Source organism: Sparus aurata, chromosome 8 (genome assembly GCF_900880675.1).
Source record: "Sparus aurata chromosome 8, fSpaAur1.1, whole genome shotgun sequence".
Taxonomy (NCBI): domain Eukaryota; kingdom Metazoa; phylum Chordata; class Actinopteri; order Spariformes; family Sparidae; genus Sparus; species Sparus aurata.
The window spans coordinates 11,414,848-11,428,919 of NC_044194.1; the positions used below are offsets into that span (position 1 = coordinate 11,414,848).

Consider the following 14,072-nt stretch of genomic DNA (forward strand, 5'->3'; position numbering starts at 1 on the left):
TAACACATTTTGGGTTGAAATGTAAGTTAGTCTCAGGACATCGATCATTGTTTCACGATATGTGAAGAAAATTAATCACAGGACAGATAGAGTCAGTGTTTGTAGTTTTTTCACATCTATTTCTGTACATTTATGATAAAAATGTTATCATTTAAGCATGGATAGATTACTGCCCTTGGGTGAAAAATAAGAATTACACTAGGCCAACATTACCCTGCCTCTTTTATTAAAGCTATGCCTGAGATTCTAACCAGCAGGACTCCTGTGCAAAAACACTATCTGGTCACAGGTTTTCCTTCTGTTAGAATGAGGCAGTTTGGTTAAATACAATACAACTTTAGGAATGTGTGAGCACAATATAAACTCGATTAAAATGTAAGATTTTGACATCAGGGGCCCGTCTTCATGACAGCATAAGAAAGCTAATGTGCCAATGCAGCACTAGTTTCATGATACACATCCAAAACGATCAGATTAATCAGATGAAATACATACAACAAACAAGTAATTTCAGATTTGTTTTGCTCTTAAAGGTGTTATTTGTAAGAGAAGTAATTTGTCAAATTGGGAACAAGATTCAAAAATCAACTTTTCTTACAAATAGCACCTTTGAAGGCATTTGAAGGAGACATTGATCGGACATTGTTGCTTATCCTCCAAACTAAAACATTATTATATGACTTTCTATTTTTTTTGTTCCTCCATTAAAATATCTAAATGTATATTAAAAAGTGCCTTTTTTTGTATTGTTATGTTTTTGTGATGTAGGGATTTATTCACAGATAGACTAGAGACTTACTAGTAAACTAATAAACTGGATTAATTAATGATTTGTCCATTTTGTGAACATTTTGCAGAGTCATTATGATAATCAAATGAGCCCTGACCTGCTGTGAGTTGTGTGAGTAGCACCTGAGGAGCCATTGAGCCGACAAAGAGCGAGTTCTGAGGTGATTGCCAAGTCTGTTTTCATTTTTTCATGTCATATCTCACGTGATCTCAAATCAATCGAAGAAGAAAACATTTGGCACATAGGCATCATGCTCGACACCGATTGGCTCGTTCATCTATGAGCTGAGGGGAATTTTTACGGGCGGGACTTGATCTGCTGTAGTTTCACCCGCCGCCTCTCTGTCACTCTGTCACATCACCTGGAGCTTTTTGACGGGTGATCATCATGAAGGGTTTCCTTCTGGTCGCTCTCCTGTCGACAGCTTCAGCTTTCTATCTGCGTGAGCAAGGTAAACTTCTGCGATCCGTCCACCCTTCACAGCCCACTTTCTCATTGTCTCATTGTTAGTGTTTAACTTTCACTTTCATATTCTGTCATTGCGTCAGATCATAAACTAGCATTGTGTAAATTCTCTGTTTTTCACACTTTCTGACCTATTCTAATTGTTTTCAGACGAGTTTGACTTCAAAACATGGATGGCACAGGTAGGTCGAGTCTGTAACCTACATGTACTGTTTGTGGTTATAGGGGAAATTGCATGCAAGTGAGAAATCACTGCTAGTTTGTTGCTTAGCTGACTACACAGCTCCATTCATACTAGCAACAGCTGTCTCCATCATCTGCAGCACAACAAAGCCTACAGCACACAGGAGTACAATGAGAGACTGCAGATTTTCACTGAGAACAAGAGGAGGATCGACAAACACAATGCAGGGAATCACTCTTACACAAGTAGGAAAAGCTTGATATTTTATTTGTTCATCTTTTTTATATGTTTTACAGAGTGAGATGTGTTGAGTGTGGTTTTGTGTCTTCCTGTAGTGGGGCTCAACCAGTTTTCAGACATGACGTTCGCTGAATTCAAAAAGTCTTTCCTCTGGTCCGAGCCACAGGTAATGCCATCCAAACAGGAAGTTGGTTAAGTATTTGTTAGAGGTGCTTTTTGTCTTTTGTTTTTTTGACAGTGAGGGTAGTTTTTTTTTTAACATGCTGCCTTTTCCAGAACTGCTCTGCTACCAAGGGGAACTACCTCAGGAGCAACGGACCAAATCCAGACTCCATCGACTGGAGGAAGAAGGGCAATTATGTGTCGCCTGTGAAGAATCAGGTGAGGTTTAACAGCACAAACGTCCACAGAAACACACATATTTAATGGTTGTTTTTACTAGTTACAGCTGGGCTTTCCACACTTCGACATGTCAAGACATTTTAAGCGAAAGTGGTCCTTTGATCAAAGTTGTTTTTCAGCTTCCAAAGAGTGGCATGATAGAAAAAACCCCAATTATAATCAGTTCCCGGAATTGTTGCTGTGCCTTCACCTCTTCGCCTACAACCTCTCTTTGCATTTTATCTGCCAAAATATTCAAACAATGGCTGTTTGTTTTTTTTGCGTTGAAGGGGGGTTGTGGCAGCTGCTGGACTTTTTCCACAACCGGCTGTTTGGAGTCCGTCACCGCCATCAACAAAGGGAAGCTTTTGCTGCTGGTGAGTTTCTTCTTTTCACTTCTCTATAAAAACTGCTGATTTTGTATGATAAATACAGTTCCTTTATCATTAGCTGTAATGTTCAACTGTTTTTATATTGCTTAGTCAGAACAACAGCTGGTAGACTGCGCCCAGGACTTCAACAACCATGGGTGTAACGGGTGAGAGCAAAACGTATACGTATAAGTAGTTCCCTCTTCTTTTGATCATTTCCCTGCAACTATCTTTGTGTGCATCAAAGTTTTTATCACAAGATCTTTATTTGTCCTTCAGCGGCCTTCCCAGTCAAGCGTTTGAATACATCATGTACAACAAGGGACTGATGACAGAGGAGGACTACCCCTACACAGCTTATGTAAATAAATGTATTTCCATCGTACTAAAATGACTTTGACATGACACATTTGATGGTCTTTGATTTACTTTTATTTCAACTAAAACAGGAGGATACTTGTGTGTATAAACCAGAGAAGGCAGCTGCCTTTGTGAAGAGTGTGGTGAACATAACAGCGGTGAGTGAACTTGATGGTCTTTCTTCATGGAGACATATGCTATTTTCGGTTATGACTAGAATATGTTTATCTGCTTTAATGCTCCAAAAACACACCAGCACTGTATTCCCCCTCCGTAGTGTTTTAGCTCCTGTCTCTTTAAGGCCCCTCCTCTTGAGTACCTCGTCTGCTCTGATTGGTCAGCTCACACAAGCCTGAGCCAGCACCACTAACATCAGAGCAGCTATTCTAAATCAAGTCTTACGTGCCAAACTAGCCACTAGGCGCAAATAGTGCAAATGTGTGACTCAGTGACATACAGTGATATCACAAAGTCACAGAATTAAAGGCAGGACTACTGATGAGGTGTTTCTTTCTGTGGGAGAGAGGAGCTTCTGTTTGTATGGACTTTGGGCGTTTTAACTTTCAAGACCCTTCATGGCTCTAAAACCGATATAGCACACTGAAGGAAAAGAAAAAATGAAAAAGAATAATAGGTTTCTTTTAAGATCAGTGTCTTTATCGAGTGACGTGAGTGATGTCTGTTACAGTACAATGAGAAGGAGATGCAGGATGCGGTTGCCACACGCAATCCAGTCAGTTTCGCCTTTGAGGTGACCAGCGACTTCATGAGTTACTCCGAGGGCGTGTACACCAGGTGAGGAGAGCTCGTTGAAATATTGTCATGTGTGTTCTTGAAAATGTATTTCTCTGTCAGATGTTTATGCGTTTTTATACTTAAAATCTATACTTAAAATTATGACAAATTAGCATAACTGTGATGATGCACTGGATTAACACAACATAGAGACATTGCATTCTAGGGAAATATACACTATGTTAAAGGTTAATAATAGTTTGTTTTTAGGGGGGAAATCCTGTTGTACCTCCAGTGATGCTAGTAAATTAAATACAGGTAACAGTGTCTTTAAGGCACATGATTGTTTAGCTTTTTAAATCGTGTTTTCTGTGCACTGTGCCTTTAAAGCACATATTCACAGGCTGTTTGTGCCAGTGACGCTGCTGGATTGAAAGTGGTTTGGTTCCTCATTCTTTATCAGGCAGTCATGTGTTTAGGGTTGAATGTAACTTCCATCTCTTCCTCCTTTCAGCACTCACTGCCACCAAACCACAGACAAGGTGAACCATGCTGTGCTAGCTGTCGGGTATGGAGAGGAGAACGGCTCCCCTTACTGGATAGTGAAGAACTCATGGGGAACCAGCTGGGGGATTGACGGGTAATTCTTCTGTTTAATCACATCCTGGAAATGTGTATTAACTATAGAAAGATAATAATGATGCTCTCCTCACACAGATACTTCCTCATTGAACGTGGGAAGAACATGTGTGGACTCGCTGCCTGCTCCTCTTTCCCAGAAGTGTGATTTCTGCATGACTGCACACTACAAAAGGGATGAAAAGGGAACATAATTCAAACTACTTTGGGGACTTTTTTTATATTATACAAGGTGATTTTTACAAATTCAGGATCTTACAGTGCCTTCATGTCTAGTGAGATTTTGCACAATGGAGTAAGCACTATGATTGGATAAAAAATCATAGTCATATCCAGATAAATCATGAAATGTACATCTTCAGTACATCTGAAATGATCACTGAAACAGCAATGGTTTGATTCATTGTAGTGACATTCACAAATAAAATCTATCAAATCTTTTATTCTGAGTCTGTCATTACATCATACTGCGACTGTCTGCAAGATGCCGAAATATAATGGCTGTACTAGTAATATATATATGTGTGTGTGTGTGTGTGTATAATCCAAGATTCTTATCTATCTTCTTTTGTAGGAAGATTGGCACACACTAACACGAACATTGCTTTATAACTCTTAATTTGACTGAAAACATAAAATGTCACTTATTGTGATTTTCAATTAGGATTAGGACAAAACTTACCTCGAATTCCGATTTTGGGGTTAAATAGTTTTTCAATTGTGCTTCATGGAACATATAGAACATATTTTATCTTGTTACAGGCTTATCTGTGGCAGTCTCCCACAATTTTAGGAGCCATCTGCTAACGTCATGGTCATGGCCCCTCAAGAGGCTCCAGTGTTGGAAAGTAACAAAGTAATTTTTAAGTACTTCTCAATTATTTTAAACTTCTACTCCAATGAAATTCAGAAGTGAATATTATTTATTACATTTTTATTACTACATTTATTTACTAGCCACTTTGCAGACTGAGTTTGATAATATAAAATATTTGTAAAAATATATATATATAGTTACTATACAGGGATTAGGCTATATTAAATTGTGTTTATTTCTTCGATTACGCAGGGGCTGGCGGTGTACGTCATGATAAAACTACATTTCCCAGAATCCTCGCCCCTCCTCATCCTCAGCCAATAAGCAGGCAGTTTATTGAACGGGCGCTAAATCTGTTGTATGCGTATTTTTCAGGGTAGTCCAGAAGAGAGTTAGCTTACTGGTGAAAACAAGTAGTTTAGTCAGTGCAGTCTTAATGAAATTTGATGAAATACGACTCAGAGGCGAGACAAACTCCGTGCGAGACGTCGGCAACTTGTCTTATCGCGTGTCGCGAGCAATGCTGAGGAAACTAGCCGCCACTTCGTGAACCGAGCTGGGGACTGTAAGCTAGCAAACACTCGCTAGTTTAGCTTCTTAACAACAATGTCTGGTCTTCCACAAAATAATTTGAAGGAGCAGCTGGCGAGGCACAGCAATGCTGCTCAAAGCAGGCTATCCTTGGCTAAACCCAAAACGGGGTAAGTCCACTGTGAGCTCACACTACAGCAGGGAAATGACTCGAGCTAACAGCTAGCTTTGAGCTGTCAGCTGTGCTAACGAGTCAACACTCAGCTGCATTAACGTTAGCCAATTTAGCTTTGTCAGAGATGATGGGTCACTTACATACAGATAGAACAGGTGTAAATTTATTATGAAGACGGTCCTTTTTTCTTGTAATATAAAACATTTTATATCGAGTGACGTGGTGGAGGTCGTATAGATTTTAGTATGTTGGTTTTACTGTGAACGTTTAATATGTCCTTGTTAATAAATGCTGCACCACAGAGCCCATAAGATGTAATTAATGCAGTCATTACAACGCATCTCTGTACGACTAACGTTTGCAGTGTTTGCTTCAAGGGGTCAACCGATATGGCTTTTTCAGGGCCGATACTGATTATTGGAAATCAAGGAGACTGAAAAATCATATTTGGGACTGATATTCATTTTCAAAAATGAAAATCTTTGTGTCAAAATTTGAAGAACCAGCGATGAAATAAACCTAAAAGCAATTTACTCAATGACCCTTCTTGAGCACAGTTTTCAGGTACTTGAGTATTTCCATTTTCTGCGCCTCTATACTTCCCGCTCCACTACATGTATTAATTGATTAATCACTGTTAAGAATTATACCGATTGAAAATATATTAGCAAAGTCATTAGTTAATTACGATACATTGATTATACTTTGGGTGCTGCACCCAGGCCTTCCAGTGTTAGGTTCAACCTAAGCTGCCATGTTTTTTCGGCATGAAGATCCTACGTACAACAGCACAAAAGTAATTTATGAATCTTTGAATGGTCATCAAGTTATGTTTACAAAGTCTAATGCATTTTGTTTTTTGTTTACTTTTCAGGGCCTTTTGTTTCAAAAAGAAGTCATCATCTGGTACAACCAAAGTGGAAGTCCCATCCAAGGTAATCAGCTCTAATGTTTTGGCAAACAGGAATGTCAATGTCCCTAAGAGCAGTTTAGTGACTGAATCTCCTTTGACATTTTCAAACAAGCTTGAAAGACCTCAAAAATCCAAAGTCAACAGCCTCTTCACTGCCAGTTCAAAAGGCATGTCGGACTCCATCAGCCTAGCAGGTGACTGTGCTGCTGCAAGCCAGACTCCTTCAGCAGTGTCTGCAATTAAGGCAGCTACAGCTCCAACAAAATCTGACAACCAGTTTACTAGTAGTACACGAGGCACTTCCAGTCTGGATGCACCTCTCGGATTTCCGCTGGACGACTGGGATGATTTTGATGACTTTGAAACTCCTGTCAAAACCAAAAAGGACTCATTCAGTTCAGAAATAACTGGGAAGAGCAACAACACGGAGCCATCTCCTGGGGGAGAAAAAACACAATTCGCTGGAAAGAATGGTCTTTCCATAAATGAACAATCTTGTATCGAAACGGATGAACTGGACAACAGTGTCGACAAAGCTGCAATTTTACCAGGACCTAGTTTGAAACAGGACCCAGCAGAGAGTGAACTTGTGGATTCTCCAATTAAAACCACCAGAAGACGACGTCGTCCTCCCCCTCCTCCTCCTCCGAAATCTGTCTTCAGTGATAGTGAAGAGGACAACGATGTTGAGTTTGAGCCTTTCAAAGGAACAGCAGGTAAGAAGCTGTTTGTTGAAGCATTTGTATATTTAATTTGTACATTGTTTGGCAGAAATCAGGAAAGCTTTGAACAGGCTATATCTCTTTGCCTTTCAGACAATAAGAAAACATGGATTGACCCAAAGGTAATAGAGCTTGATGAAAACACAGAGCCTGAAGATGACCTTGATTTCATTCCCCCTTCTCCGATCCCTGATGAGATCTCTTCTGCATTGGAGACGAGGCCAGTTCCTTAAGTTTATTTTGTATTTTCGCAAACATTGCTCTCCTATGGCGGTGCTGATTCAGGTGACATCACTTGAGGCAGTTCATCAATGTCACACATCTTTCTCTGAAGCTACAGATTACTTTTATAGTATATTTTTCTCACATGTGGTAGTAGACTTTGATCCTGAAATGTTTCTCTGTCTGTGACTGAGTTTTTGTTTTACTCAGGAAAACTTGGGAACTCAGACTAACACAAAGCACTTTACAATATTAACTATGATCTACAGAAATTTGGTCAGTCAGACACAAATTTGAGCTGTGCTGATCATCAAAATTAACATACCATACTGTGTTTTATTGCTTTTCCTTCAAAACTTTTGAGAACAGAAAGCTATGTAGCAATGTTAATTTTTTTGTGGCTATGAATATATTAACAAATCTAAAAAAAAATGTACCAGTGAGATACACATAACTTCTGATAGAACAGTGATTATAGTAGGTACATTCATGTTGCCAAGGTATCATAGCAATGTCTGGCCTCTTAGGTGCATATGCTTGTTTTGACCTTGATATTAGATCAACTTGAAGTTCAAAGGGAATTTGAAAAAAGAGATGGCATCTAACTTTTCTTTTTATTTCATACAGATTTAAATCAGCTGCTACTGAAAACAGAGACACTCCTGTGCAATCAAAGGGACCTGTCACAACACTACATGAACCCTCTGATCACCACTCAAAAGACAAAACAAGTGGGTGTTATGTCCTTTTTTTTTTAAATTTTCCAGACTGTTGCCCATTTTAGTCATCAAATTAGAACTCAGATCTTCGCCGCTGTTCATTAATTTCATGTTTCTTGCCTCCGATGGCGTCACAGATGAGCAACTCTTCACTATCATGGAATCCATTTGTGCTCTGGTTGATTCCATCCCTGAATATGAGCTAATAGGACTGTCTTGTGGAAATGAGCTTTTGCTGAAGAGGGCTCAAAGGTGTGTACATTTGAGTGGATAACGGCTTTGTTATTATTCATGATATTTAATTATACCTCCCTGTGATTGCAATCATCTGCTTTTCTCATGCAGGAAGAGGATTATTGCAACTGGTGGTGGCAGTTTAATGAGGATGCAGCAGCCAGACAGCACTGTGCTTTCTGAACCCAGCTTTAAAGATAAATCTTCGTTTAGCTGTGATACATCTAGTTTGATGTCGTCCAACTGCTCAGTGTCCATGGACTCCAAGAATCCTCTTCAGATCAGGAGATCTTCGGCCTTCTCTATGGAGTATGACACTGATCACTCTGACAGTATTATTAATGTGAAACCTTTGCACAGTGAACACAGCAGGGCAACACACATGGAAAGTGAAAGTATAGGTGACTCTCCAAATCCATATATTGATTGCTCAAAGAAATCGAGCACAGACTTGAATGGTTCAGATCTCTTCTTCTCAACTGAGAAGTCAGAGACTTCTGCCGTTCAGAGCAAATCTAAAACCTCAGCTGTATATAACAAAGAGCCAGATGACTTTTACGATGACGACTTTGACATTGATGATTTTAATGACTCGGACATCCCAGATTACTTTGACAAAACCCCAACAGCGCCGCAACAGAACTCAAGAACGGTGACTACAACAGTGAAAGAGGGGGGACCAAGCAAGTCTACATGGGAGAGGAAACCAACAACACCAGTGTCTGCACCTAAACCTTCAAAGATCAGCTCTCCAGGCAAGTCAGCGCAGCGTGGAATAATCTGGGCCTGTACTTTGTCCTAATTGCTTGCGCATTCTCAGAGCAATGCCTTTTTATTCATTTATGAATTAATCTGTGAGTGTGAATACCGAGTAGTCTGTATTTAACCTTTAGTAAGTGTATCTCAAATGATAAATACAGTACCTGATTATGATAATATATGAAATAGATTGATAGTCTTCTGGTGCGTTTTACTGACTCGGTTTAATGTTTTATATTGCAGAACCGAACTTCAGAAACCCAGCCCATGATCGCTTCAGAGGGTTCAGCTTCCCCTACTCACAGGAGATGATGAAGATCTTCCACAAGCGCTTTGGTCTTCATCAGTTCAGATTCAATCAATTGGAAGCAATTAATGCAGCACTACAGGGAGAGGACACATTTATTTTGATGCCCACAGGTAAGTAGTGACCAAAATATCGCTTTATCTTGGTAATGTCACTATAGATTTAGGATGTCAACAGCAGTATATATGCCCACAATTCTCTGTAACTGATGCGTTTCTAGGTGGCGGTAAGAGCCTGTGTTACCAGCTGCCTGCCTGCGTGTCTCCGGGAGTCACTGTGGTCATCTCTCCACTCAAATCCCTCATTGTAGACCAGGTCCAGAAACTCACTACACTGGATGTAAGTGTGTTTGCACCTGCTAGTCTATGAAGATGTTGTTACAATATGTCTGATACTCGGAAAGTGAATTGATTATTTTTTAATGTCCGAAATTTCAGATCCCTGCAACAAGCCTGTCTGGTGATAAAAGTGAGAGTGAAGCAGCAAGGATCTACATGCAGCTCTCAAGGAAAGACCCCATCATTAAACTGCTTTATGTCACTCCTGAAAAGGTGAGTTATGAGTGAGGTACACTCTAAATGTGTTTTCAAGATGACTGTAACTGATTTTATTTTATATTTTTTACTTATGGCTGATGCATCTTCTCTTCTCCCCAAGGTGAGTGCAAGTAACAGGCTGATCTCCACCCTGCACAACCTGTACGATCGAGGACTTCTGGCCCGGTTTGTCATAGATGAGGCCCATTGTGTCAGTCAGGTGTGTTCCTCTGCGTCATACACAGTCTGCAGTATGCTTTTGTTTTGACGACAACCATCTTGATTAATCTTGTGACTTTAAATCTTTCAGTGGGGCCACGATTTCCGCCCAGACTACAAAAAGTTGCATGAACTGCGTCAGAAGTTCCCCAAAGTGGCGATGATGGCCCTGACAGCCACCGCCACCCCTCGCGTTCAAAAAGACATTCTCCACCAGCTCAATATGACTCGGCCACAGGTGTACGTCCTCCATCCCAGTCACTCTTACTCAGATTTTTAAATGACTTGTTCAATATTTTGAAGCTAAAAGCTGCACGTATTCCATCCAATATACTTTCAGGTTTACCATGAGCTTCAACAGGACAAACCTGAAGTATGCCGTGTTGCCCAAGAAACCCAAAAAAGTGGACGAGGACTGCATCAGCTGGATCAAGAAGCACTATCCACGTAAATAATTCAGAAGTGCTTTTTTGTAGTGCTAGTTATTTTAAGGAAGCTGCCGTGACTGTTGTGTTGAAAACTCATCAGAGATTTGTATGTGAATGCAGTCTGAGGTCTTTCTTATCTGAGTGCTGTTGAAGAGACATTGGATTATATTCTGTCTATTTCATCTCTTTGCCTCGTGCAAAAATGTATCAATAATAATTTAAAAAGCAAGCTTTGTAATTGATGTAAAATGACGATGTTTCTAATTAACCTGCTTGTCTGCATGTTGCAGGTGACTCTGGCATTGTTTACTGTCTGTCCCGTAATGACTGTGACTCCATGGCTGAGAGTCTGCAGAGAGCAGGGCTGTTAGCTTTGTCGTATCACGCAGGCTTGAACGATGCTGACAGAGAATATGTGCAGACCAAGTGGATCAATCAGGATGGCTGCCAGGTGAGGGTGCTGATATTATATGAAGATGACTAATAGTTGGTTCTGGTATGTTTTGCTGACCTGTAGCTTTTTGAGGAATTTAAAGCAAGCATTGCTCTTGTTTCACCATTTTCTTTTGTCTGCCAGGTTATCTGTGCCACCATCGCCTTTGGCATGGGCATTGACAAGCCTGACGTGCGCTATGTGATCCACGCCAGCCTGCCCAAGTCAGTGGAGGGTTACTATCAGGAGTCCGGGAGAGCTGGCAGGGATGGAGAGATCTCTCACTGTATTCTCTTCTACACCTACTCCGACGTGCAACGCATCAAGAGGATCATCAGCAGTACGTGGCCAAAATATGCACATGAAATTTACAAGCAGTTTTTGTTTGGTATTTTTATTAATGTATGTCTCCTTATAAGTAATGTTCCTGATGCACAATTAAGTTTAAACTGGGATTAGTTGACTAAAAGTAAGAAAACATGCAGAAAACTGTTTAATGTATAAGCTTAAATGTCGTCCTAAAATGATTGTGTTAATTATGAAAGCCATTTGAAAGCGTTAATCACATTCTTCAATAACTAAATTGAATTTTAAAATCTGCTGGCACCCTAGTGGCTTTTGGCTGCCAACATCTTAGGCCCAACACACAACCAGCTTTGTTGATACTGGTGACATGTTAGAGAAAATGACGTTAGTCTGTAGTTTAAATGTGAATATCAGTAAAAAAAATACATTTAAATGACGCTCTAATGCTGACTTGTGAGGGTAGCGGTGTTACTTTGTAAATATAAAATATCAAATTTTATATCAAATGTTTTCTTCACAGTGGACCGAGAAGGTGACCGACAGGCCAAGGCAACACATTTCAACAACCTCCACAGCATGGTGCACTTCTGTGAGAACACGATGGAGTGCAGAAGAATTCAGCTACTCGCGTACTTTGGGGAGCTGAAGTTCAACAAAAGCTTCTGTAAGGACCACTCAGACGTCAGCTGTGACAACTGCTCCAAACCCAACGTAGGATTCGTTTCCCATCATTTTCTTTCTTTATTCATCACACACATTATACCTACCTGGTGGTTTCTAATTGATCTGTTAATATTCCTGGGTGCAGCAATACAAGTTGAGAAATGTCACTGATGACGTGAAGAAGATTGTGAGGTTTGCCCAGGAGAACTGTGAGAAAGTTGGAGGGGGGTACCGTAAGACATCTCAACAAAACAGACTGACACTGAACATGCTGGTGGATATCTTCATAGGTAAAGTTCATTCACTGAAAAGGCTATTTTGCAACTCTAAATCTTGCGTGATGTTTTTAATACAATCTCTCTGTGAATGGTCTTAATGTGGTGCATTCTTTGTCTCAGGGTCTAAATCTGCCAAGGTTCAGACAGGAATGTTTGGGATGGGAGGAGCTTATTCGAGGCATAATGCTGACCGTCTCTTCAAAAAACTGATTCTCGACAACATCCTGATGGAGGATCTCTACATCACCAACGGCGGCCAAGCTGTGTCTTACATCTCTGCCGGACCCAAAGCTATGAACGTGCTCAATGGACACATGCAGGTAACGTGACGTATGCTGACAGCATGAAGAGCTGGAAATACAAGTCCACATTTTATTTATGTGTTAATGAAAACAGTAATCACTGACTGGTATTCCTCACATTGCAGGTGGAATTCTACGAGACAGAGAGTGCATCTAGCATCAGGAAACACAAAGCTGCTGTATCCAAGAACGTCACTCAGAGAGAGGAGAAGGTTCAGGAGTGCCTGAAGGAGCTGACAGATCTGTGCAAGCAGCTGGGAAAAGCTTTTGGCGTTCACTATTTTAACATCTTCTCTACCACCACCTTGAAGAATATAGCTGGTAATTTTTACTCTTTTAAAAGCCACAGCAACTCATGCGATACAGCTAACATGTTATAACTTGTTAATCTTTCTGTTTCACATGAACAGAGAAGCTTTCTCCTGACACTGAAGTCCTGCTACAAATTGACGGTGTGACAGAAGACAAACTAGAGAAGTATGGAGCTGAAGTGATTCAGGTCCTGGAGAAGTACACTCCGTGGCAGATGACTGGTAAGAGACCCAAGTGAAGATTCTGCATATTTAATATTTTTCCTTTTTTATCCTGCACACTGTGGTTTTAATCCTACATTGTCTCTGTAGCTGAGGAGCCGACTGACAATGGCGGAGACGGGTGGATAGATACGACTGCAGGCCGCGCACGGATAGATTATGATGATGATGAAGACGCAGAGTCCTCCACCTACTTCAGTAATCGGGCCCCACGGGGACAGAAGAGAAAGAAAGCTCCTTTCTTCCAGTATTCCAAGAAGAAGAAAGGAAATTACAACTCTAAAGGGTTGGTAGTGTCTCTGCCTCACATTTTATCAGCTAGTTGAGGATTGCATCGCTGAAACTTTTCCTCACTTTCCTCTTTCTTATTCCACGGTGGTGTTGGGGATTCAGTCGTGGCTACAGCAGCAATAGATCGTCGTCGTCATCCGGCTCCAGGGGCGGATCAAAAGCTGCAGGCCGTGGGTCGAGGAGCTCAGCAGGAGATACATCAGCAGGCAGGAGACCGGGCTTCATGTCCATCCCGACCCCTCAGACCAACCACAGACCCTTCTTAAAGCCGACCTATTCTCATCTGGGTTAGTCCCGTCTCCTGGATGACCAACCACCTTTTCACTACATTCACAAACCAGTTGATGTAAGTAACTGTATAGTTATGTTCTGTGCAGGATGATAATATTTGTACATTGGTTGTACAATGTGTCTTTCACTGTCTGTCTTGTGGTGTACATGTTCGTTTTTATAATAAAGACAAATTGAAATTTTTATCCATGATTACTGCTTCAACTGATCTGTTGTACCACAAAGCAA

General features: G+C 40.7%; 2 protein-coding genes across 3 annotated transcripts; both read left to right on the plus strand.

The window, feature by feature from the left end:
- The first annotated feature begins 1,078 nt into the window (after window positions 1-1,078).
- ctsh (cathepsin H) lies at window positions 1,079-4,608 on the plus strand. Its single transcript, XM_030424725.1, has 12 exons — window positions 1,079-1,241; window positions 1,406-1,437; window positions 1,579-1,684; window positions 1,775-1,845; window positions 1,956-2,060; window positions 2,351-2,437; window positions 2,543-2,598; window positions 2,711-2,792; window positions 2,881-2,949; window positions 3,480-3,586; window positions 4,041-4,166; window positions 4,244-4,608. Exons 1-12 carry the CDS (start codon window positions 1,178-1,180, stop codon window positions 4,311-4,313), a joined length of 975 nt encoding a protein of 324 aa, XP_030280585.1. The 5' UTR covers window positions 1,079-1,177; the 3' UTR covers window positions 4,314-4,608.
- Window positions 4,609-5,311: 703 nt separating this feature from the next.
- Window positions 5,312-14,036, plus strand: blm (BLM RecQ like helicase). 2 transcript variants are annotated; one of them, XM_030425343.1, is made up of 22 exons: window positions 5,312-5,683; window positions 6,563-6,623; window positions 6,714-7,317; window positions 7,417-7,543; window positions 8,173-8,276; window positions 8,402-8,516; window positions 8,610-9,253; window positions 9,501-9,677; window positions 9,785-9,903; window positions 10,002-10,115; window positions 10,222-10,320; window positions 10,411-10,559; window positions 10,660-10,766; window positions 11,038-11,198; window positions 11,325-11,520; window positions 12,007-12,197; window positions 12,295-12,439; window positions 12,548-12,747; window positions 12,855-13,050; window positions 13,140-13,262; window positions 13,353-13,548; window positions 13,656-14,036. In XM_030425343.1, the coding sequence occupies exons 1-22, from the start codon at window positions 5,589-5,591 to the stop codon at window positions 13,843-13,845; spliced, it is 4,113 nt and encodes a 1,370-aa protein (XP_030281203.1). In that variant the 5' UTR covers window positions 5,312-5,588; the 3' UTR covers window positions 13,846-14,036. The 2 variants fall into 2 exon arrangements, with proteins under 2 accessions (XP_030281203.1, XP_030281202.1); XM_030425342.1 differs by having other exon boundaries at window positions 6,563-7,317.
- Window positions 14,037-14,072: the final 36 nt, after the last annotated feature.